The 21,748-nt window shown below is 40.8% G+C and overlaps 2 protein-coding genes across 4 annotated transcripts in view; both read right to left on the reverse strand.

Moving 5' to 3' along the window:
- CDC5L (cell division cycle 5 like) overlaps positions 1 to 13,820 on the reverse strand; it is a 35,177-nt gene extending 21,357 nt beyond the window's left edge. The window contains exons 1-11 of the mRNA XM_037391445.1: positions 13,659 to 13,820; positions 11,322 to 11,425; positions 10,252 to 10,413; positions 9,290 to 9,417; positions 8,360 to 8,459; positions 7,886 to 8,104; positions 6,605 to 6,749; positions 6,292 to 6,480; positions 4,743 to 4,891; positions 1,962 to 2,124; positions 348 to 512 (exon numbers count right to left, since the gene is read on the reverse strand). Of these exons, the coding sequence (XP_037247342.1) occupies positions 348 to 512; positions 1,962 to 2,124; positions 4,743 to 4,891; positions 6,292 to 6,480; positions 6,605 to 6,749; positions 7,886 to 8,104; positions 8,360 to 8,459; positions 9,290 to 9,417; positions 10,252 to 10,413; positions 11,322 to 11,425; positions 13,659 to 13,703 (1,569 nt within the window). The 5' untranslated portion in view covers positions 13,704 to 13,820. The remainder of the gene's footprint in view (positions 1 to 347; positions 513 to 1,961; positions 2,125 to 4,742; positions 4,892 to 6,291; positions 6,481 to 6,604; positions 6,750 to 7,885; positions 8,105 to 8,359; positions 8,460 to 9,289; positions 9,418 to 10,251; positions 10,414 to 11,321; positions 11,426 to 13,658) is intronic.
- Positions 13,821 to 14,763: 943 nt separating this feature from the next.
- Positions 14,764 to 21,018, reverse strand: LOC119150054 (zinc finger protein 91-like). 3 transcript variants are annotated; one of them, XM_037392152.1, is made up of 4 exons: positions 20,889 to 21,018; positions 20,047 to 20,676; positions 18,725 to 19,408; positions 14,764 to 18,373 (listed from the first exon to the last, which is right to left on the reverse strand). In XM_037392152.1, the coding sequence occupies exons 1-4, from the start codon at positions 20,929 to 20,931 to the stop codon at positions 16,929 to 16,931; spliced, it is 2,802 nt and encodes a 933-aa protein (XP_037248049.1). In that variant the 5' UTR covers positions 20,932 to 21,018; the 3' UTR covers positions 14,764 to 16,928. The 3 variants fall into 3 exon arrangements, with proteins under 3 accessions (XP_037248049.1, XP_037248048.1, XP_037248050.1); XM_037392153.1 differs by having other exon boundaries at positions 17,923 to 18,074; XM_037392151.1 differs by having other exon boundaries at positions 14,764 to 19,408.
- Between the last annotated feature and the right edge of the window lie 730 nt (positions 21,019 to 21,748).

The raw sequence follows: 21,748 nt of genomic DNA on the forward strand, positions 1-21,748 counted from the left end.
CTCACGTGCTTAAAATCAAGCATGTGCCCCTGTAGAAAAACTTCTAATTGTGTTTTTATCTTTTGGGGGACAAACACACAAGGTAGGACATACACACTCTTCATCATAGAAAACGATGTGATATGTAACATTAACAAATTAGGAAAAGGGTTCAGACAGAAAACTAATATATAGCACCTGTGTGTGTATATTCTGATGGCAACACACAAACCAGGTAAATTTTACTTTGTTATCCTGTAGAAGCTGTACCACTTCCACTGAACAGGTATGAAACTATGGGAACCATACAAGGAACATCTTTTTATTTTACACAAAAGGCACTATCTGTATCACACACACACACCAACCTGCTTGCGGGCATCTATATCGGCAGTATCTTCTACAAAGGTTTCATCTACTTCATGTTCCTCAAGTTCTTTTTCTGCATTTTCAGGTAAAACAATCTCAAAGTCGTTCTTTGGTGCAGGAAGGGCCATGAGTCCAAGGCGCAGATGCTCACGAGACTCTCTCTCCTGTTGAAATAACAGTAAGATATAACACTGGATTCACACACTAAGGTGCAATACAATCAAATTCCATTCACCTACATTAACAAATATGAACAATACACAACTAGCATCACCTAGCCATCTTAGTCTGCTGCAAAGCCAACAGAAACAAAATCCAATTGAAGTCTAACAGAAGAGGCATGTTACTAATCCAGGCTGGCCTGCAGACCACCACCCCAGAGTTTATGCACTATTTAAGCACAGAAACTCTGTGATACTAAAAAAAAAACCCATCAGACAGCTTTCTTAAAGATAGCTAATGAAATCTTCGAACAGGCTGAAATACTTTCAAGCAAAGCAGCATGGTACCTACACCTCCCAGTAGTTTCAGACAACAGCAGAGACCCACATAAATACCTTTCAAGAAACTGAAAATAGGTAAAAACCTGCACACACTGATGACGGACACAGCAGTTACTTGCAAGCCTAACTGGAACTTGTTTCCTTGCCGTTGCTCACAAATCTGGGGACTGTGACATAGTACAAAACGGAGACCACCAGCACCAGATCTGGAAACAGTGGAGTCAATCACAAAGTTGAAGCCCCAGTTTTCCTTCTAGCAGCAAAAAGCTTTTTTACTATAAAAAGGCTGAGACAAAACCAAACTAAGTATAAGGACACCAAATAAACCTCATTCTTCAAGCTAAGAGGAAACCTGAAATTCTGAACCTGTAGTTATTTTTGTGAGAAGAACATGCCAAAAAAATTGAAGTGGATATCCTTAGCTAGCCCAAAAAGAAAAATGTCAATAGCTCTGGTGGGAGATATCCCAAAGCCACAGTCAAGGCTGCAGATTCAGCCACATAAAAGGAGTTCCCAAGGTGCTACCTATTAGGTATATGCCCTTTTATACCGTGTCTAATTGGCAGGGTACATCTGGCTGAATCTCCAAGAACGGAAACATCTGTTGCCAAAGGCGATGAAAGAATCTGGATGGGACTCAGATTACTGGACATCTCAAACCCAAGCGCTCCTAATGACAAAAATTAAACTCCTTTAGCTCAATGTTGTCAACACGACAGACTGATGAAAAGGTATTGTAGTTAAATCAGGAAGCCAAGATGATGAGGGATTTGAGGGCTGCGTAGGATTGCAAGAAAAATGAATCTTTGCTTGAGACGTATTTCCTGCTCAACTTCAAAGATACAAGGAGGACTGAAGCTGAACTATGTCTTCTTTCACAAACAGCTTTAGAGTGCTTTTACTGAGCACACTGAAAGCCATTCCAAGTGGCAAGATTTCTGTTCTTTCAAATAAAGATTTGAATTTATCAGGTGGTGAGAACAGACCTGTAGACAAGCAGTAGAAGCAATACTTGCTTTTACTATAAAGTAAAATTCTGTTCAGGACATGAGAACTAAAAATCCTGAAAATTAACAGAGCACTGATTTCCACTTCTTAAGTGCTTCTTACCATTTGTTTTGCATAAGATGGGTCACTGTAATCTGCCATTCCTTCTTCTGGGTTGATGTTCAATTTATCACGCAGTGGAGTTCTACCAGGAGTTGTACCAACCACAGGTTTAGGAGTCAGCCCTCCACGGGGAGTCAAGCCTTCCGGTCCATGAGAAGGTGTTCTAGAGGAAGTGCGGATACAGTCATTTATTTTTTTCCTAAAGAGCTCTACTTTCAGTGAATGCTGCAAAAAGTTATGTACTGTTAATAAATTCAATCTAATTTTTTTTCTGGAGCAGCAGTGGAACTATAATATGCAATTAGAAGAACCCAAAATGTTGTTTAAACCTGTCAAGGGGTAACCAAGGACCTGTCCAGCAGAAATCTAGGCACATCATTACGTTAAGATAAGTTCCAGGAACTATATTAACACAAACTGCTGCTTTTGAGAGAAGGGATTACCAGGCACTATTCTGGGATACAGTAATCAGGATTTAATTGCAAGCTGTCATTTCCCTAGCGCCCATGACAAGTCATTCATTCTGAATGCATCAAGGCTTAACAGCTGGCCCATCTTACAACTGAATGAATCACTCTGAAGATGCCTCTTTGCTTTCACCCATTATTGAAGGAGTAATTACATCACAATAATTACTTGTAAGCACCTAAGGTTAGGCAAAATGGATTAAGCCTTAGACTTTGTAGGCCTCAGTTGCTTCTCCTCTAGACTGGGAAAAAACGTTCTCTGTCCCAGCAACCTACTACATGGAAGGCCTGCAGACATTGTCTTGGATACAATCACAGGTTTTCTGTTGCCAACTTACAACGAATGAGGTTTCACTTAGTGATGATGATAACAAAAAACTGATAAGATATTCTTAAATGTCTCAAAGAAAACAAGTTCAGGAAAAGGAAAAACTTTTAGAAAAAAGCCTGTATTATGGTACTCATCTACACTAATGGAAAGAGTTTTAAACAGTAATGACAAATATGTGTGCTGTAGATGACAAGCCCAGCAGAGACAAACTGAACAAGATGACTTAATACGTCATTTCCACTACTAGTTACTGTAATTCTGTAGTGCCAGTAAGATGCCATGATGATGGATAAACACAATTGTACCTATGGCCTGACAAACGCTACTGGTCCTCTTTCAAGGGATACAACATTCCCTTATTTACTGGGTATGTCTGTGAGAGGCAAGTGATTCTTTCCTCTTGTTTGAGGTTTTACAGATTTTTATGAACTCTCATTAGGATAAAAAACTACCAGCAATAATATTTGTAAGATGACACCCCAAAAGAAAACCCAGCAAAATTAATTTTTACGTTTTCAAATGAACATTTCATAGGATATATTTACTTTGTTGATTATACTAGCAGAAAATGTTTTATGCTGGCTTTTGAGAAGGAACAATTTCCAAGTAAGGGAGTTGGTTTTTTCTAGTTGTCTCAGTTCCATTTAGTGTTTAAAACCCTATTACAATTTCCAACTTAATACCTTTTAAGAAAATTTTTGTAACTAGGATGTGGGGAAAAAAGCCCACCACAACAACGCCCCCCAAAAAAACCTAATGCAAGGCAACAACTTCCATAAACACCTTGCATCAAAATACTACAAATTTCATACCATCATAGGAAAAAAAGGTGTGCTTAATTTACTACTTGCTTTTTTGGCCTACATAATAAGATGATGGCTCTGCTTCACTACTCTGCCTCCTTAAAAAGTTATGGCTTCCCTTTATTTTTTTGAACCATTTAATGGATTATTTTTTTTCTCTCTGCTCAGGGTCTTGAATTTTCACACTGACAGAGCATTTCTGCAAAACAAGCCAAATTCATAGAGAGGCACCATATTTACATGTGCAAATCTGAACTTCAGAAGCTAAAAAAAAAAAACCACAACCCCCCCACCACCAAATTAACAACAAAATCAGAATGTCTTTATATTTTTTAATATAAAATAACCCAAATGAACAGCCAGATCACTCCAGGCCAAACTCTACATTCATTATGCATCACACTGACAGCAATAGATTTCCAGAAAAGGATTTATTTATGTAGATCCAATTAAAAAGCAGGGCTTTTGCACACAGCTTTTAAACAACAAAATAAAGCTGCTTTTGAAAAGCTGCCATAAAGGTCCTTTTTATTTCATTCTCCACTTTGCCTACTAGCGTGACACAAGTAAAATTAGAACCTAAATTAAAAAAATTGACAGACAAAATGTACCAAGTGTAATATTTTTTAGCTGTATGGTATTTGGCATTTGTGGGATATATATTTATTCAGGACCCACCATAAGAGTTAAACCAGCAATTCCATACTATTTAGATTGGCAATATAATAAATATTTTATTTTGGATATATATGGCTTATAAAATATTTACTTCAACTTCTCAAAAATTCAGTGTGGGTTTGGCTAAGGGACCTCCCACACCTTTGAATCAGAGGTAACACTTTCGAAAGGCTAGGATCCACATACAGAATGACACTCCATCTTACTATTTATACTCCTGTATTACTCCAGTATAATTTGTATTGCTCCAGACCACAGAAGGCCTCATTTTGGGCCAAAACTCAAGTGCGCTACACACTGTAAAAATACAGATGATGTGGCTGAGCTTGTGAAAGACACAGAGAAGGAGAAAGTTGCCTAAGGGCTCCAACTAAAAGCAAGTTAGAATTTGTTTTGAAGCGCTGATCATGACCTACTGTTTCACAGATCAAAATCCACTCTGTCCCCCCACCACTAGATATGTAGCCAGCCAACAACCCATCAGAAAAGGAGTCTGCTTTACCTGAAGGGTGTGGAAAGCACTGTATTTGGAGTCTGAACAACCTGTTTCTGTGGCGTTACCCCCGAGAAGTCACTTTCATGCAAGGGAGTGTTAAGACCTCCTTTCAGGGGGGTATCCACATTTGTGAGAGCCATCAAATTCTGGGCTTCCTGTATAACAGACAACACAGGCAGTACATCACTTAAGATTTTCACAGCCACACTCTATTATACATGTTTAACAGATTCAGTAGCAGTAAAAACAGCTGAAGTTATTTGATGATCAATCAGCTTGTGGAAAATGCTTAACACTTAACTTCAACATCCATAGCCTCCTATTTATAAACCCTACTGTTCTACTGAAAGGTATTCTAAACTTCATTTTCAGTAAAATGGAAAAAACTGGAACTGCAAAAATAAATGGGTTACTTAATGTTTCAACTTCCTTCAGTTTGCCAGACTCCAAACACCTGCAAGATTTATTAGTTATCCTAAGGATACTGATTTTCAGAGGGAACAGCACACTTGCACTCTGAAATCCAAAATCAGTGAAGTTTATCCAAACTGCACTTCAAAGAGAATGTTCCAAAACAGATGGTCACTATTCAGACTTTTGGTCCATGAGTCAATTGGGGCTTTTATGAATACTCCCCTATTTTTCCTTTTTAGAAAGAAGAATTAAGTCACTCTGAAAATGAGCTGAAATAATGAATGAACTGCCTATAGCAATTAACTGCACAAAGGCTACTCCTCAATCTACAGAACTGTCTATAGGCATAACATTGTGATATATGTGATGTCAGAGTACGCCATTTGAAGGGGAACGTGACCATTCCTTCAAACGGCACTGCACAGAGACTTAGGTTATGATCTGTAGAGTGAGGAACTTTTTTTCTCCTATGAAACTGTTAAATTATAGCTCATTATCAACATAGGAGTTTTCTTTGTTTTATACACTAGCTGCACTGATGGCATTTAGCCATTTCTCCACACTCCACAAAACATTAACGAACACTATTAGTTTTTGAAAGAACCCAGACACTCACACAATCAGTGTAACATATATAATTCAGAGTTTGCAAAGGTAGGTTTTTTACAATCTTTGTCTTAAGCAATTTTAACCCAATAAAGTTCCAGGAAAATATTCTTGCGTTGTTGCAGTTAATTACTTCTTGTTAATTGAAATAAAAGCTGCATAGCAAAGCTAAGTAGGAAACAACATAAAATATGCTATTTTAAGGACATGAACATCATCTACATCTTTGATGCTGAGAGGTACCCAAGACAAACGGAAATTATCTAAGACCCCAGGAGAAAGGTTAACGCTAAAAGTTGCATGCAATATGTTACAACAAACAAAAAAGTATCATAGTGTTTTGAAACATGGTGACAACCGATCATACAGGAGCAGATCTGCTTCTATGCCTTCCAGTGTGTCCTGGAGATCATGTGTCAGTTCAAATCCCAGTACCACACATAATCTAAGGAATGTTTCTACGGTATTTACACCTTCTATTCAGTTGACCATTGCACTAACACAAAAAAAAACATTCTGTACGTTCATACTCTACCTGCAGGATCCTGTCCTGTGCTGCTGGAGTTTTGGGAGTCCTTAGTGCTATGCTGTTGTTGGTCACATTATACTCAGATAGAAGAGTGCTGGAAGCTGAGTTTGTAATTCCAGATTCCTCAGCAGTCTGGCGTGCAATCTCACTTGCCTGGCCTACTTTTACAACTTCTTCAAGTTCTATATCAGATATCTTTAAAAGAGAAAATTCCAAGGGATAGTAAGATAAAATAAAACCAGAAGATCCACTTGTTAAAACAGAAACCACTGATTGGCATTGGCCTTCTAAGTAATTCTTTAATCAATGAATAGCTTACCTGAGGAGCTGGAAGCACTAGTTTACTTCTTTTTTTGGTAAATTCTGACACTCCACTGGTCTGTAGAATAGCTGAAGGCAAGTCTGACTCTTTTTTCCGTTTCATATGTTGCTTGTCTTTTTTGCGTTCTCTTCCCTCCTTTTCACTGTCATTATGGATGAGAGAGTAATTTTAGAACACACAGAACAGCTACACAGTAAACTAAACAAGCAGAGTAAAAAAGGTTGTATCCTGATCAAAGGCTGGACATGAGGAAATGAAACACATACCAGGAAGAGCAACCACCTTGTGGTGCAGAAACTAAGTGGTTAGATACGGTCTGCAGGTCTCACAGCAGAACCTACAAGGCAGTATAATGCTTCTAAACTATGGAATTAAGCAACAGGTGGTTGCTTCAGCTACAATCGACAGTGTCACTGGAGCAAGAAGAAAAATGTCAGTCTGATAATCTAGATAGCAAGAATCAGATGTGAACAGTCCCTTTTTCTCCAGCAGCTGCTAAGTTTTCTGTGGGATATGGAAACCAATTTCTCTTCAGTATTTAACAAAAATGGTATTTATTTAAAATAGCAGTGGAGTCAGCCTGTGAAATCATAAGCTTCAGTTTGAAGCTCCTGCCAGACCCTCTGAACTAAGAGCCATACAGAAAGAATCAATTAGATCGCAAGCTAATAAACCAAATCATTATGTAGTATCAGACCTCCACCCTCAGTAAAAAGCAGTTGGCAGAAGTAGTGGGAAATGTAATTCCACAATTAAATATGTACCATACTGCTCAAGATGAAGATGGGCATTTAATTTCTCAACTGCATGTTTTGGGATTTTCTGGAGGGAAGGGGAGAAATTAAGCATTTAAGGAGATTCTACTTCAGAACAATTCCATCAAAAGCAACACTACAAGTAAAATCTACTCCTGTAAGCAGTCTTAATGTCATTACTTGGAGAAAGGACTGCAAATACACAAGCAATCTACTTGTACTTGGTACAAAACCATCTACTGCTACTAAGAAAATGAACCTCAAAAAACTTACCATTTCCATTTAAAGAGCAAGTATGTGCATGAGGAACTTTATTCTCATGGGAAAAAAGGCAACTAGATCTTTTAGAAAGATTAAAAAATACAGGGGACTGAAAAGGCAGAAGCAAACTGCACTACTATCTGTCCCACTGAAAATACTGTATTTCAAACATTTCCAAGACTTAACACTTATACATACATGGTTTGTTTGTTTGGGTCGTTTTTCCAAATGTACTGTTACGTCATTAGTAAAACACACTTACGATCTTAATTCTCCATCCAGGTCTTGCTGACGTAGCTTCCTGAAATCTGCATCCAGGGTCTGGTAGTTTTCCTCTGATGTATCATAAAACCCAGGGGCAGGCTTCTTCTCAAATGGAATTTCTGCGTTATAATCCACACCTCTCTTCTTTTTTCTTTTCTTCTGGATCTCAATTCCAGCAGCCCGAAGTTCTCGTCTTTTCTGGAGAGCAGCAAGACGTCTAAAGAAACAGTAACACTATGTGACCTAAAGTACACACCTATAGACGGCTCCTAAGATTTGGTACTACTTTAATCAGTTGCTGCTGAGATAGGGCTGCACGTACATATTCAAAAAAGAATGAAGCCCTTGCCACAAATGACTACCAAACAGTCTGACTCTGCAATGACTTAATGCTTTGCCTCACTTTATGCACTGTAAATGCTCCAGGGTGAACAAAAGCAGTCCCAACATATAAAACTAAAAATAAGTTTACCTAGCTTCTTCCAGTTGCTTCTCTCTTGCTTTTCTTTTGGCCTTCTTTCCCTGCGTATTAGCCAGACGAGCTCTAGCTTCAGACAGCATTTCAAGTTCATCTACAATAGTACAGATAAATACACCTATGAATTTGCACTTACAGATGGAAGTAAGGAGAAAAGTGACAGTAAGAGCAGAAAGCAATCTTTAAAAGCTGAATGAATCAATGTTTTCCCAGGAATTCTGCATGATCGCTAAACTAGTCTTCTCCAAGTAGCTCCAATACATTTTCTAAATCATTGGCCAGATGACATGAAGGCACTTAAGAAAAAAAATGCCTAACTGCAAAATATTCAAACTGACCACACTAATGAAATTACAATTTCATTTACATCTTCAGCTGAGAGTACTACGTTAGAGAACTTGTTAATTTCATTTACATCCAGACCCAAAAGCGCTGTGAACCTGTGACTGTTCAAAAACACCACTGGTCCATTAATGGAATTTTAGCAATCTTCATTATTTCAGTTCATAATATTGCTGTTTGCAAGGCAAAAAGTCATGTAGTTCTCCTGCGCTTCCACACAGATTCATCTGGGATGTATGAGCTAATGAGGAAAGATGAAGATACAGAAATAAGAATGCAAACAAGCAGAGCAGTTGCCAAAGCAAAGACAGTCAGTCATGGTAAGAGATGATGAACAGATAAGCAGGCAGAAAGCACACCAAGAAAAGGAAAAGTAAACTGAAAAAGTGTAACTGACTGACCAGACACAGAAATAAGACAAAACCTGTAAGAAAAAAATGATCAGGGAACAGCAGGGGGAAATAAAAAAAAAAAAAAAAAAAAAAAAAAGACAAAAGAAACGCAGGGTACAGAGGCTGTGTAAAAGGAAAACCAAAGAGATCAGATTTCTGCCAAAAAATGGTAAACAACCTCCCATCTTACCTTCGTCCATGTCAATAGGATCTGGCCTGGCTGGTTTGGTTTCTGGATTTGGATCAATTTCTCCAGGTTTAAGTTTCCGAGGATCATCAGCAGTTTCTTCCTCATTGTCTCTCTGAGCAGCTTTGTCCCTAAAACCACATTGCATGTATGTCACAACTGGCTCTTTGTGTTCCCCCAGACTCATAAGAACCACCCCTTAAATGCCCCTAAAGACTGGTCAAAGAACTTAACCTTGTACTATGCACCACACGTTAAACTTCTTACACAGTTACTGCAGGAAAGATTCATGAACATGGTAGTCATGATCTTAAATTGAGACGAGAGAGAAGCCAACATAGTATTACATTACAACAATAAAATATTATATAAAATACAACATTGACAAAGCTAATAGCAGTGAACTCTCCTCAGATAATCTGTAACAGTAAGAACAGGAATTCAAGCAGTGTAACAAAACAATCGAGTTTCCCATTATGCTTTTATACTCAACCAATCACACCAGAATTAAGAGAGCTCAGAAGGGAAAATAGCACTTTCTTTCTCATGGCCTGAAGAAACCCTCTGTAGCATACAGAGATGACAGCTGCACATTCAGCCATTTCAACATGTGTTTTATGTCTTGTCTTTTTTCTTCTTTGTCACATACCCATTTATGTTGATCAGCCAATCAAAAAATACCCAAATAAACCTGAAATGGAAGCCTATCAAGACCATCAATCTTGACATTCCCCTAGCCAGAATGACCAGAAGCAAGAAAATATACACCTATCTCTGTTCAAGCTTGCTCTCCAGGTTCCAGAAACAACTTCTTTCAAGCTAGGCATTGAATGGTCCTTAAGGATTTGCTTACAAAAGGACTTGGTCAACTTGAGACCATCATACTTCAGCACCATGGGAGCGCATCACTACAACAGACTTTGCAGACGTTCCTGTTATACACCTCTAGCAAAACAGCAACTCACAGCAGAAATTCATAGTGTTCCAAACACTGTGCAGCGGTTCTTCCAATAATTGGGGCAATGGTTCTCCACTGTGTTGGCATTAGCTTGGCCAGGTGCAGCAATTTCTCCTCCTCTTCCCGTGACCACTCTGTCTTTTTGATGCTTGGGTCTAGCCACTCATACCTGTTAAAAAGTGAAAAACTTAAGGATGACAGATCCAAGCTATCCATTGACTTGTCTTCAATTAATTCAGAACAGTGTTTACCCCAATCATCACAATGAGATTTCAAGATCCTGTCATGCATATTTCATACCATTTTTTTTCTGTACAAAAGGATGTTACTCCATAGTATTTTTATGACATATGTATTTCAGCTTTAAAACACACTATTTTCCATACAGATACTGCCTCTTCTTCTTTTCCTCATCTCTGTTCTGGCAGGGTAAGGAGTCACAAAATTAATCCAGAAAAAGAAAAGTAAGTATCGCAACAACAAAAGGTACCAGAAATGATAGATTTGTTTGGTCTGGATCGTTCAACAGTTACCTTACTAATCTTTAACTGTGCCAGTACTGTTACCTTTACACAGAAGTATTCTAATAAATACGTGCAGCTCAGTACTCAAGAAACTAACTCTGATACATGTATCTGCATTAGTTTTAAGCTTCCAATTTTTTATATAAAATTAAATTCCACAGTGCAATTTCTAGAAATTTATCCTCAAGCCAAACTCTCGTTATGAAAAATGAGAAAATTAAAAAAGTAAGAGAGATTAATATCTTACAGTTTTACTTTCTTGGTAATGCTTATGATTGTTATGTTGATTAAAACGTGTAAATATGGGGAAAAAATCACGTATACAATTTTAAGTGATCCTGCATTCGCTAACACTGCAGTCACTGACAAAGAGAATATCTGGCTACTTTTGTTCAATTACTTTCAAGCAACAGGAATTCGAAATATCACAGTAACAAAACTCAAACAATCTTAAAACTATTGTTCCTCTGTGGACATCAATTAATCTGTGGTAATTTCTAAATTCCTGCTGATTATGAATCTCACGTTCCCAGACATGGCACTTCTCACTTACCATCTGGCTTTGCACTGCTTTGCTGATTTTCTATGCAATAAAGAGGCAATACGAGACCACTGGTTTTTGCCATATTTCATCACAGCTGCTTTGAGAATTTCATCCTTAAAAAGAAGAAACCAACAAACTGTTATGAATTGCAAAAACTTGCAAAACAGAAGCTCAGCTCAAGCAGAGGAGAACACAGCAGATTTCATCTAATGGGCCGACCCACTAGAAACAGCACAGCACTGTTACTTCTTTTCCACATCTCATTCTCAAGATTAATGAGGATTTGTATTTCAAAGGCAAATCAAATCCACAAAGATTAAAGGAAAAAGACACGTGACGATTACTGTGACTAACTTCACAGACCCAACAGAACTTCCAAAACTGCTTTCAATGCCCTCTAAAGCACAGTCTTTAAAGGCTCTCTATGTCTTCCTTGAAGGACAGCAATAAAGAGGTAAGGAAGTGTTTGTCTGGTAATGACACAACATTGGGGAAAAAAACACCAGAAATAATATATATCTCTGGGTGGCTTGTTTTAAATAATACCATATAATTATCATAATGAATCACTTTAATGTTCAGAATGTCCAAAAGTGATGATCCCAAAGATTATAAAATCAGGGAGGTATGTGTAAATGTAAAGGATTCAGCTTGGGAGCCAGGTTGTTCATACACTTCGAAGTATGTACTGAGATTTGATCAAAAGCTACAGGTCCTATCAACTGTCTGTCAACCCATCCGTCCATCCCTCCCTCCCTCTCCTCCCCCCAGATAAATGGGTTAATTATTTCTGGTTTCCTCACAGGTCAGAAAGTAGTGTTTTAAACACATCAAAGCTATTCTTGCAGCCTTGTCAACCACAGATGTTCCTCTTCTGTATCCAGTAAGTACTTGTAGCTGTGTTCAGAATCTGTTCAGCTGTACCATGCAGATGCTAGTCATCAAGGACAGATACTCTGTCTAGCACAGACATCTCTCAGAGCCGACAGCAGCTTTAACTGTAAGCTGATGACAAGCTCTAGCCTGAGCCAGCAATCACAATTTATGTAATTTCTATTAAAAAAAAAATCCTCTTGTGTTTTAAAATTTACTTGGTGTTATATGGCAGGCAGTAGCCATAGTGATGACATAAGCAGGCTTTTTCACAAGTAATCCGTCTTTTTACAAACGACCAGACATCAACTGGTTCCATTTTCTGTATTTCTAATGCTGTATGTATAATCAAAACGTTGATCAAAAAAATAGCACCAAAGAGAGCTATTTCATCTCTGGTACACAGAAACTGGTAAAACAATGATCTATTTAATGCACTGCTGTTTCTCTTAACAGTCGCTAAAACTAGTCAATTATGGAAGCTCGCAAGGATGGGATAAGCACACAGTGGTTCTTCTGCTTTCTGCTGACCACCCCCAACTCAGCTACCTCCTGGCACACAGCTGTTCTGTCGCATGTGGTTAAAAGCACATACAGCACACAATATGTATACCTTCTGTTATTTTTTCCTCATTGCTTTCTGGAACTATGTACATGCCTAGTGTTCGCAGTATACAGTGGCAGAGGTCTGGATTTTACAGTGTTGGGTACATCATTTTGCTTTAAACATGCAACTAATAAAACTCACATCCTTGATTTATCATGTTCTTTTCCTTTTCATGATCGCTTGCAGTTCCGAAAGCACGTGTGGGCAAAAATGGGAGGGCTTTGGGTTTTGGTGGGGACTTCCCCCTCTTTTTTGGAACAACAGATAAATTTCTGTGTACAAAACACCTCGGGCTGCAAGTGATGAGCCCACACCCATCTTCACCCTTGCCACATTTAGAAGGGTCTTCAAGGGCAAGAGATTTCAGCAGCCTCATACCCCTAGCGAATAAGAAACCTGCCTATGCAGTGGAAGACACAGTCCAGTCTGCAAAAGGGACACCTCTGAAGACAACAGGGCCCACGCACACCCTCCGGGTGCTGTGGGGATGGTTTCTGCAGGAGGGAGAGCCTCCACACACGCGTGGCCGACCCCCCCGCGCTCCTCCACATGCAGCCTTCAGGAGAAACGACAGCTATGTGTTTCAGGCCTGGCCCAGGCTGCTGAGGAACCGAGCCCGCCAGCGCCACAGCGCCTGCACAGGCCTAACCCTCTACAGCCCCCGCCAGAGAGGGACCAATATCCCCATCTCCCCCCCTGCCGTTACAAGACACCCCGCTAGATGACATCCCCCCCCGCGCCTGCGCGCCGCGACCCCACTACCAGCGCCTGCGCACTGGCGCAGGGCAGGCCGCCCCCCCCCCCCCAGCCCCTGAGGCCCCAGCCCTTGGGGGGGGGGGCGGAGGAATTACAGAGACCACTCTCACCTCGGTGTTCCGCCACACGCCGCCTTTAATCATAATCCGCGGCATCTTGGCGGCGGAGGGGTTCGAAGCCCTGCAGAGAAGAAGCGGGGAAGCGTAGGCTGCGCCGCTCGCCTCAGCGGGGCCTGCCCTCAGCCCGCGCAGGCGCTCTCCGCCCTGAGGGCGCGCGCTCTGCGCAGGCGCGCGGCGGCAAGGGTAGGGGGGCGGAGGGGTGGGGGGGGCGGAGGCGGCTGGCGCAGGCGCACTGCGGCCACGGAACGGAGGGGGCGGGGGGGGCAGGGGCCGTGCGCAGGCGCACTGCGGCCGGGGCCAGGGAACGGAGGGGAGGGGGCTGCAGCTGCTGTGCGCAGGCGCAGCCTCGGCGGCCCTGCGCCTCCTCGGGGGGGGGGGGGGGCGCTTCAAGGGGGCGCTCTGCCCTGCTCTGACCACGGTAAGGGCAGCGTTCATCCAAGGGGGATGAACAAACGGGGAAGGAAGGGGACAGCAGAAGCGATTCGGGTTTCACCAATGCTACATTTACAGTGTGGTTAATCTTGAGAAAAACACCTGCTTTTGCTGTAGCCCAAAAGGAAATTGAAGCATATAGTAATGTACAGTTTAAAAATAAACACATAAATAAATCCAATTTCCTTCCTTCTGCTGCAAATAAACCTTTTTGGTGGTGAACCATACTGCAGCACCGTGTGATTCACCTATACACATTTACTTCACGTTTAACTTTTATTCATTTATTCAGCAGCTGCATAGCAGATAAACTGCCACCTATTTGCTCGAGATGTCATTAGTGTAATTGCCTGCTACATTGTACTGCTTTATCCAAATCCATAATGTGTTCATAAAGAAAATTAAGAAAATATTTCTTGGTTGAAATAGAAAACTTCATGGCATGATTTAGGAAAGGCTTTGATTTATTTTTTTTAAACTCTGCAAAAATAAAAAATATACCTTTAGCTATCAATAAAAAAAAATAGAAAATAAAAAACAGCCCATGTCCTTATTTTTAAACAAGTATGCCTTCACATTTATATTTCTCTGATTTGTCAGAATCAGAATTCCAGCCCCTAGAAGTGCAGTGAATTGCATAAGGAACAGAGAGGAAACCTCAGGAGTCATGAAACACTATTTATTTTTATTAGAGGCAATGACCTGGATACAAACTCATTAAGGTCCAACTGAAAACATCTTCTGTTGTTCTTCCTTACAACTAAAAGAAATTCACACTGTTTACAAAGCCTTTTTAAAGCTTTCATCAATTGATTTATCCCTCTTAAATTGGGCTCCCTTCTTCATCACTGTACACCATACTTTCAAACAATTACTCTCCCAGATTTAGCTTTCCTAGTCTCATCTGATATATAGGCTTACAATTCTCTTCATTTTTGTTTCCTCTTTGTACCTGTTCTTTGGAGTTTTTCTTCAAATAAATGATCAGTTGTACAGTAATGCAGGGAAAAATTCCTCCATGCTTGTATAACACTGTTGCCCAGAAGTAATTTTCTTTATTTGTATCAGGATAAGGTTCTTCTTTCTCACAAATGTATCAGGTGGCTACTCAATCATTCACTTATTCCCAAACAGTGACCTCCCTTGCAGTAAAAACATCTCTAAACACCAGGGGTCAGATATTTAGTTGTCTGATTTTAGTGCAACTACAAAGAACTAGATCACTTAAATAACTTTGCTGAGCTGGCCTTAAAAACACACAGCAATTGTGATTTTCAATCCGCCCTTGGAAAGCTGCATTCCAAATCACATAATGGCTGCGAGCCTTCTGGTCATCTAGTCCAAGCTCTGCTCAAGCAGGGCCACAAAGAGCTTGGTTGCCCAGGCCCACATCCAGATGGCTTTTGAGTATCTCCAAAGTGGGAGACGCCCCTATGTCCTTGGACAGTCAATTCCAACCTGCCTCCTAGGTTACCAGAAAGCCTCTGCAAAGTATGAGCTGTGTTTATAAACAAAAGGGACAGGTAGCACCAGCCCTTTGCACTGTCCTTCCTCAGCTCAAGAGGGTAACACCACTGTTAACAATAACACTGAACATGGAACAGTCAGCAACATCCACACGCAGCTCTGTGTAACTCTCTAAAACAATTTTTTTGTCTAGATTTGACCATAAAGTGGAAGAAGCATCCACCTGCCTTCACCGCACCAGGTAACAGCTGCTGTTTGGCACAAGTGGTCCTTATAGGTGGTATTTTAGAAACCAGTAAAGCTCTTAAAGAAAATACATTTTACAGTTCAAGATACTGCTAAGGTTTTCCATGTAACTAAGTAGCATTTGCAATGTATCAGCAAGACGTTAAACTAACAGAAGTTCCTTGAAAAGTATTATATTGTCTATTTTCAGAAACAAGGAGCACAGTAACTACCAGCTTGAGAAAAGGAATTTCATACTAGATTAATATCAGGTATTTACTTAAAACTGAAGATTAATTTATCAATTCTCAGTATAAAATATATGATTAAGGACATAACTGTTTCCGTCAGACTACTCAAAGAATTATCAGAAGTACAGACAAGAGAACTGCCTAATAAAGAAAATACGTTCATATCCCAATTACCCAGCAATGACACAAATCTTCTGTTCCTGAAATTTTGTGAGATACTATTTTTTTTCCTCTCACAAGTATTGCAAGAGAACCTGGGATCAGGGAATGCAACTTTCAGCAGATGGGATGTACCATGAAGCCTCCAAACACAATTTTTAAATGAAAAGTTATTACTATACAATGTAACGTGCACCTCCTTCCCTCCCTTTAAACATTGTGTCAGTTAGACAAGAGTTATTTTGGGGTTTTTAAATTCATTTTTTACAAGAAAAGAAGTGGCACTGTTTAAACTGATGAACACTGCCCAAATTATAACTGACCTCATGCTATTATGAAGCTACTCGGGCATGAAAAAGTTCCTCCATGATCTTCTCTAGCAGAGTCGGTGCTAAAGCTGAAGCTCTCAGCAGAACCTGGAGCAAACTAGTACCCCGAGTTACCCTGAGTTTCACGCTGGGCCAAAACACTGGATGCACCCATGGTCAGCCATTGCTCTGGGGACAACAGCAATGAACAAATTCAGGACATGCAAATCTGTCCAGAATCACATGCCAACTTGCAATTTTGAAGCTTATGTTGCTGCTTATGCTTTTCCAGACATTTTTTGGTAGGCAGTCTCACATCAGACTTTTCACACTTGGATTTTTTTGTGTGTGTGCTTTTACATGCTTTTGGAAAGCACGTTTATCTACCGTAGAAAATTTACACCTCTTGCAGCGCAACTTTAGTGAGTCAGTAAGTGCCTCTTCAGATGGCTAGATGTGCGGAAAGCAACAGCACACTGACCACACTTGAATGGCTTCTCCCCTGTATGAATTCTCAAATGTAGCTTCAAGTTTCCATTGCGGGGTGTGCAATAGCCACACACTTCACAAGTATGTATTTTGAAAGGTAGCAGCTTTTGTTCACAGAGCCAGCCAGTAGATGAGCTTTCCTCAGAAGAGTGTGAGGCCAGATGCTTTTTCAAGGACAACCATTTGTTTGTTGAATAGTCACAGCTCCTGCACTTTAAATACCCTATATTAAAATGTGTCACACTGTGTCTTCTCAGGTGACTGGAAGTACGAAACTTCTTCTGACAAACACCACAGCTGTAAGGTTTCTCACCTGTGTGAGTTCTTACATGTACTTCAAGATTGCCTAAAACATAAGTAGCATACTCACACTGTGCACACTGATAGAATTGTGGCTGACTTTGTGCTAGCAAATAATTTTCTTCGCCCCTTCGGACATCTGGCTGTAGTCCACGGACTTCTGAACCATGCAAGGAATGGATGCCGTTTGAACCTTCCAAGAAAGCGAAGTCTCTTTCTGGACACAGGCTGATTTTACGACACAATTCAAGATTCTCTAAGCTGTTATCTACATAGAAGCTATGGCCAAACTCATACCCATCCCTTATGTGGGTAACACTGTGTTTCTGCAAATGGTTTGATGTTTTAAATGTCTTATTGCATTCTTTACACACAAAGGGCCTTCCATCTGTATGTATTTCTAGGTGCAGCTTAAAGTCACTATGAACAGCGGTAGCATAGTTGCAGTGCTGGCACTTGTACGTTTTGAATGTAGACAAATTTAAAGGCCACACATCCTTTGTGTTTTCCACAAATTTATGATATGCATTATCATCTTGAACTTGTGAATGACAGGCCTTGGAGTCAAAGAGATGTCCCTCTTTGGAAATGATAGCATCTGTGTTGTATGAGTTCAGAGGAGCTTCTGATTTATTGCCGATAACAGGTAAGCTGCTGCTTCCATGGCTGTTTTCAGGGAATTTCTTTCCAGAGCACATTTTCTTATTGTCACACACATCATCTGCCCACTCAAATTCTACTTCAGAAGCCAGCATTCCCCCATTGAGACAATTTTCCTTACCAGAAAGAGGTAGAGAAACACAGTCCTTAGAATCACTGTCAGATTCACATATTTTGCTTTTATGATATTCATTGCTCCCATTTGTATAACTATTAGCAGTAGCCTTAAACTGTTCATGACATTTCTTATGGAAGCTGAGACGTCCTCTCGTATAAAACACTATGTTACACTCATCACATGTGTAATTCTTTAAAGGTCTTTGAGTTCTCTTTCTTCCACGTAGGTGGAGTTGCTGCTCTTGGCATGTTTCCTTGCCAGCACATAATCTTCTGTGTCTGTTTAACCCCGTGGTGCCTGTGAATGAGAACTGGCAGAACTCACAGGAATACAGTTTAGTCCCAGTATGTACATAGCTATGCCTTACCATGCTTGCATAATACAACGAAAAAAAGGTGCAAAACCTGCACTGGTACAGCTTATACCCAGCATGCCAATACATGTGATTTAACAGATAGGATAAGCTAACACAGGAGTAATCGCACTGAGGACACTGGTAAGGTGGCCTGTCTTTATGTCCCTTCATGTGATGAATAAAAATCCTAGGCTTTGATGAAGCAAAGAAACAAATTTTGCAAGAAAAACTAATCAGCACACCCAGAGGTGTAAAGTCCCGTTTAATTCTGATGAAAAATTTCTCATACTTACTTTCTTTTTTCTTGGTGTCAGATTTTCTTTCTTTGGATCTTCTCTGTCTAACTTTTCTCGCATTTATTCTATTTTTTCTTGCCTTTTGCAACCTAGTGATTTTCTTATGAAATTTAAGGTGATTCTTAAGGTTGAGAGAAAAGAGAAAGATTCTTTTACAAAAGTAGAATTTGTGTATTTTCTTATATTTATGAGCTGAATAAATATGTTTCTTTAGATGTGTAGTGCTTTTATATACAGAATTACAAAGCCTGCACTTCAAATTCAACCTTTCATTCTTATTTAAAGAACAAGATGCTTTAGAAAGACGTTTGATGGTCACACTATTACTTAGGCATGCCAAACCTTCCTGCTGGCTTTGGAATTCTTTTGGGCTTGCATGAGGAGAAACAACTTTTTGTTTCCGGTTTCTTTTCTTAGCATGTGGCCTTAATGTCTCACAAATATGCTCTCCAGTAGTATTTGATGCAGCAGAAGGGGAAGTGTTTGTCTCCAGTTTCCCTACATCTTTTAGCAGTTCTTCTGAATTAGGAGAACATCCATTAAGAAGTGGAGCAGAACAATTATAGGTAAATTTCAGTTCTTTCAAGCCATGTTCCAAAAGAGAACTCAGAGTTTCACCTTCATATTTGCTTCCCTTTATGTTATTAGCTTCATTTTCTCCATTCTTTGAAGAATCAGGATCTACATGGGGATAAAAAGTCACATACATGCCATTTCATACAATCACTAATGTTCATGATTAATTGGTAGTAACAATCCCAAACTGTCTAATGACTTGCTTGCTCTTCACTCTTTCCTTAATATTTTCTTATCTCCACTTCTTTCCTAATGTTTCTCTCAATGCTTCCCACCCCCACATTTAAATGTTTTAAGAAGAGGAATCTTAGTTATGAGCCTGCTTCTTCCCACTTTCTTCTTTCATTCAAAGCTCTGAATTTCACAGGAGAATGCTGCATCCCCTGGTTTTTGATGAAACAGCTTTATGCCAGAATTACTGTGAAAGTATTGCCACTAGACTTTGCTAGGACTCCAATCTCACAAGTACGATGCTCCTTCTGATTTCTTCTTTGTATTTCATTTTTTCCCACATGAGGCGCCACCATTTTGCAAACTGGAGCAGAACGAAACAGTACCAACTTATTGTAGTTTCACTACTTTTCAGAGAAGTCTGTGAAAGAACTAAGCATACTCCAGCCAATGTTCTCTTTCTGCTGCATAATCTACGCTGAAATGCCTACTCTAAAATAAGTGTTTGGCATTCTTTCCATAGACTTTCCCACCCATTTAAAAAACTTGCACTAGTCTTATTAACAACTTACCTTCCATTTTAACAACTGCCTCCGTCTCCTTGTGGATTTCTGGTTGTGTCTCTTGACCACCATCAGAAAGAACACTTGCAACACTGACAAGTTCCTCTTCATGTTGGGATACCACTGTCAAAGTCAGCTGTCCGCTTGTCCCAACGGTATCATCTCTGCCCTCACTGTCAGCAGAGGAGAGAGGCAGCCGAATCTGAAAGCCATCATCACTATCACATTTTTCTCCGTCACTGGTTTTGTTTACCTCTGTAAGCTGTGTTTTGCAAGACAATGTAGGCAACATGTCATTTTGCCTATATTTATCTGTGTCTGCATCACAGTGGTCACTTAACAGATCAAAATGGTTGTTACATGCACTCTCAGCAACCCAATGTTCTTCAGAGTATTTCACACTACAATCCTTATTTGAAGCAGGCTTGTTTTCTTCCAGAATGCTTAAACTATCACTGTCATTTGCAGGTGTCACATCACTTTTGAGGAAAACCCTGTTGTTTAGGTGACCCTCCTGCTTGCTCTCCTTCCTCAGCTCTGGAACGCTGGCTGCTTGCTCCTCAGCCTCCGCCCAGAGAAAGTCATCATCGCTCAGCACTAAGATAGTGATCGGGAGAACGATTTCAAAGACATTCGACTCTGAGGACAGGAAAAATGAGATTATTAAGGCTATTTTCAAAATACCTCAACTACTCGCAGGCCGCCCGACACCCCGCCGGGCCTACGTGCCACTGCGCGTGCGCACACCTGCCCCGCCGCCGCGCGGACGGGATAGTTACGGAGTCCCCCTGCGCCTTCCCCCGGCCCGCTCAGAGCCCCGCCAGGTCCCCACCAGGAAAACGGGCACCTACCGCTGTCGTCGGCCAGCTCCGAGCTCCCCTGTTTCACTGACATGTCCCGACACGGACGGACGGACGGCTCCCTGCTCGCATGAAACCACCCTCTCCGGGCCGCAGCGGCGCTGCGCTCTCACCCTCCGGGGGTGGGGAGAAAGTGGGGGCGGTGCGCACAGCTGCTGCCTCCTGATTGGAGGGAGCGGCGGGGGGCGTGGCCTGAGGAGGCGGGCGGGGTCTGACCCGAGCTGAGGTAACTGCGCGGGCGGTGGGAGCCGCTCGGGCGTTTCGGTGTAAGTGGTTTAAAAATCAATTTACTCACCCATTACCTACCCCTACCCATTACCTACACACACATGGCCAGCCACACAGGTAAACTCGGACAGAAAACGTAAAGCACTCGCACAAATACGAGTGGTAGAGATGGCCTGATCCTGTGCCTCTTCACTGCCTGATCACAGTGGGATTCTGCTAATGGAATGAGCATACATACATATATATATGTATGTGCATACTAATTGTAGAGTAATGAAGCTGGGTTGATTAGCATTGATAATATACAACTGTGGGCTGGCTTCAGGGTTGTCGGGTTGGTGATGTAGATAAGGTGCAGCTGTAGCTGTTCTGTTAAGAGGGAGCTGTCAAGGAAGAGAGAGGAGGAAGAAGCTGAGAGGAGAGAATGTAAGCCCTGGATGAGGAGAAGGCAGCAGAGGAACTGGTATGAAGAGTATGTTGGTATGAGATGGTAAAAGACCTTGTTGCAGCTGGCTAGTTTGGAGAGTGCTGTGACACATACTATATATATGTACACACAGTATAGATCATTGCAATAGCTGGTGTTGTGCTCAAGGTCTTGTTTATGGGCAGAGAAACAGCAC

Source organism: Falco rusticolus, chromosome 6 (assembly GCF_015220075.1).
Source record: "Falco rusticolus isolate bFalRus1 chromosome 6, bFalRus1.pri, whole genome shotgun sequence".
NCBI classification, from domain to species: Eukaryota; Metazoa; Chordata; class Aves; order Falconiformes; family Falconidae; genus Falco; species Falco rusticolus.

Excerpts from the sequence above, each read along its gene's own strand:
- LOC119150054 (XM_037392151.1), bottom strand. The coding sequence starts at position 20,931 with ATGTCAGTGAAACAGGGGAGCTCGGAGCTGGCCGACGACAGCG. Across the intron at positions 20,677-20,888 it reads GGAGCTGGCCGACGACAGCG|AGTCGAATGTCTTTGAAATC; the intron begins GTAGGTGCCCGT and ends TCCTGTCCTCAG. Across the intron at positions 19,409-20,046 it reads GGCAGTTGTTAAAATGGAAG|ATCCTGATTCTTCAAAGAAT; the intron begins GTAAGTTGTTAA and ends ATCCCCATGTAG.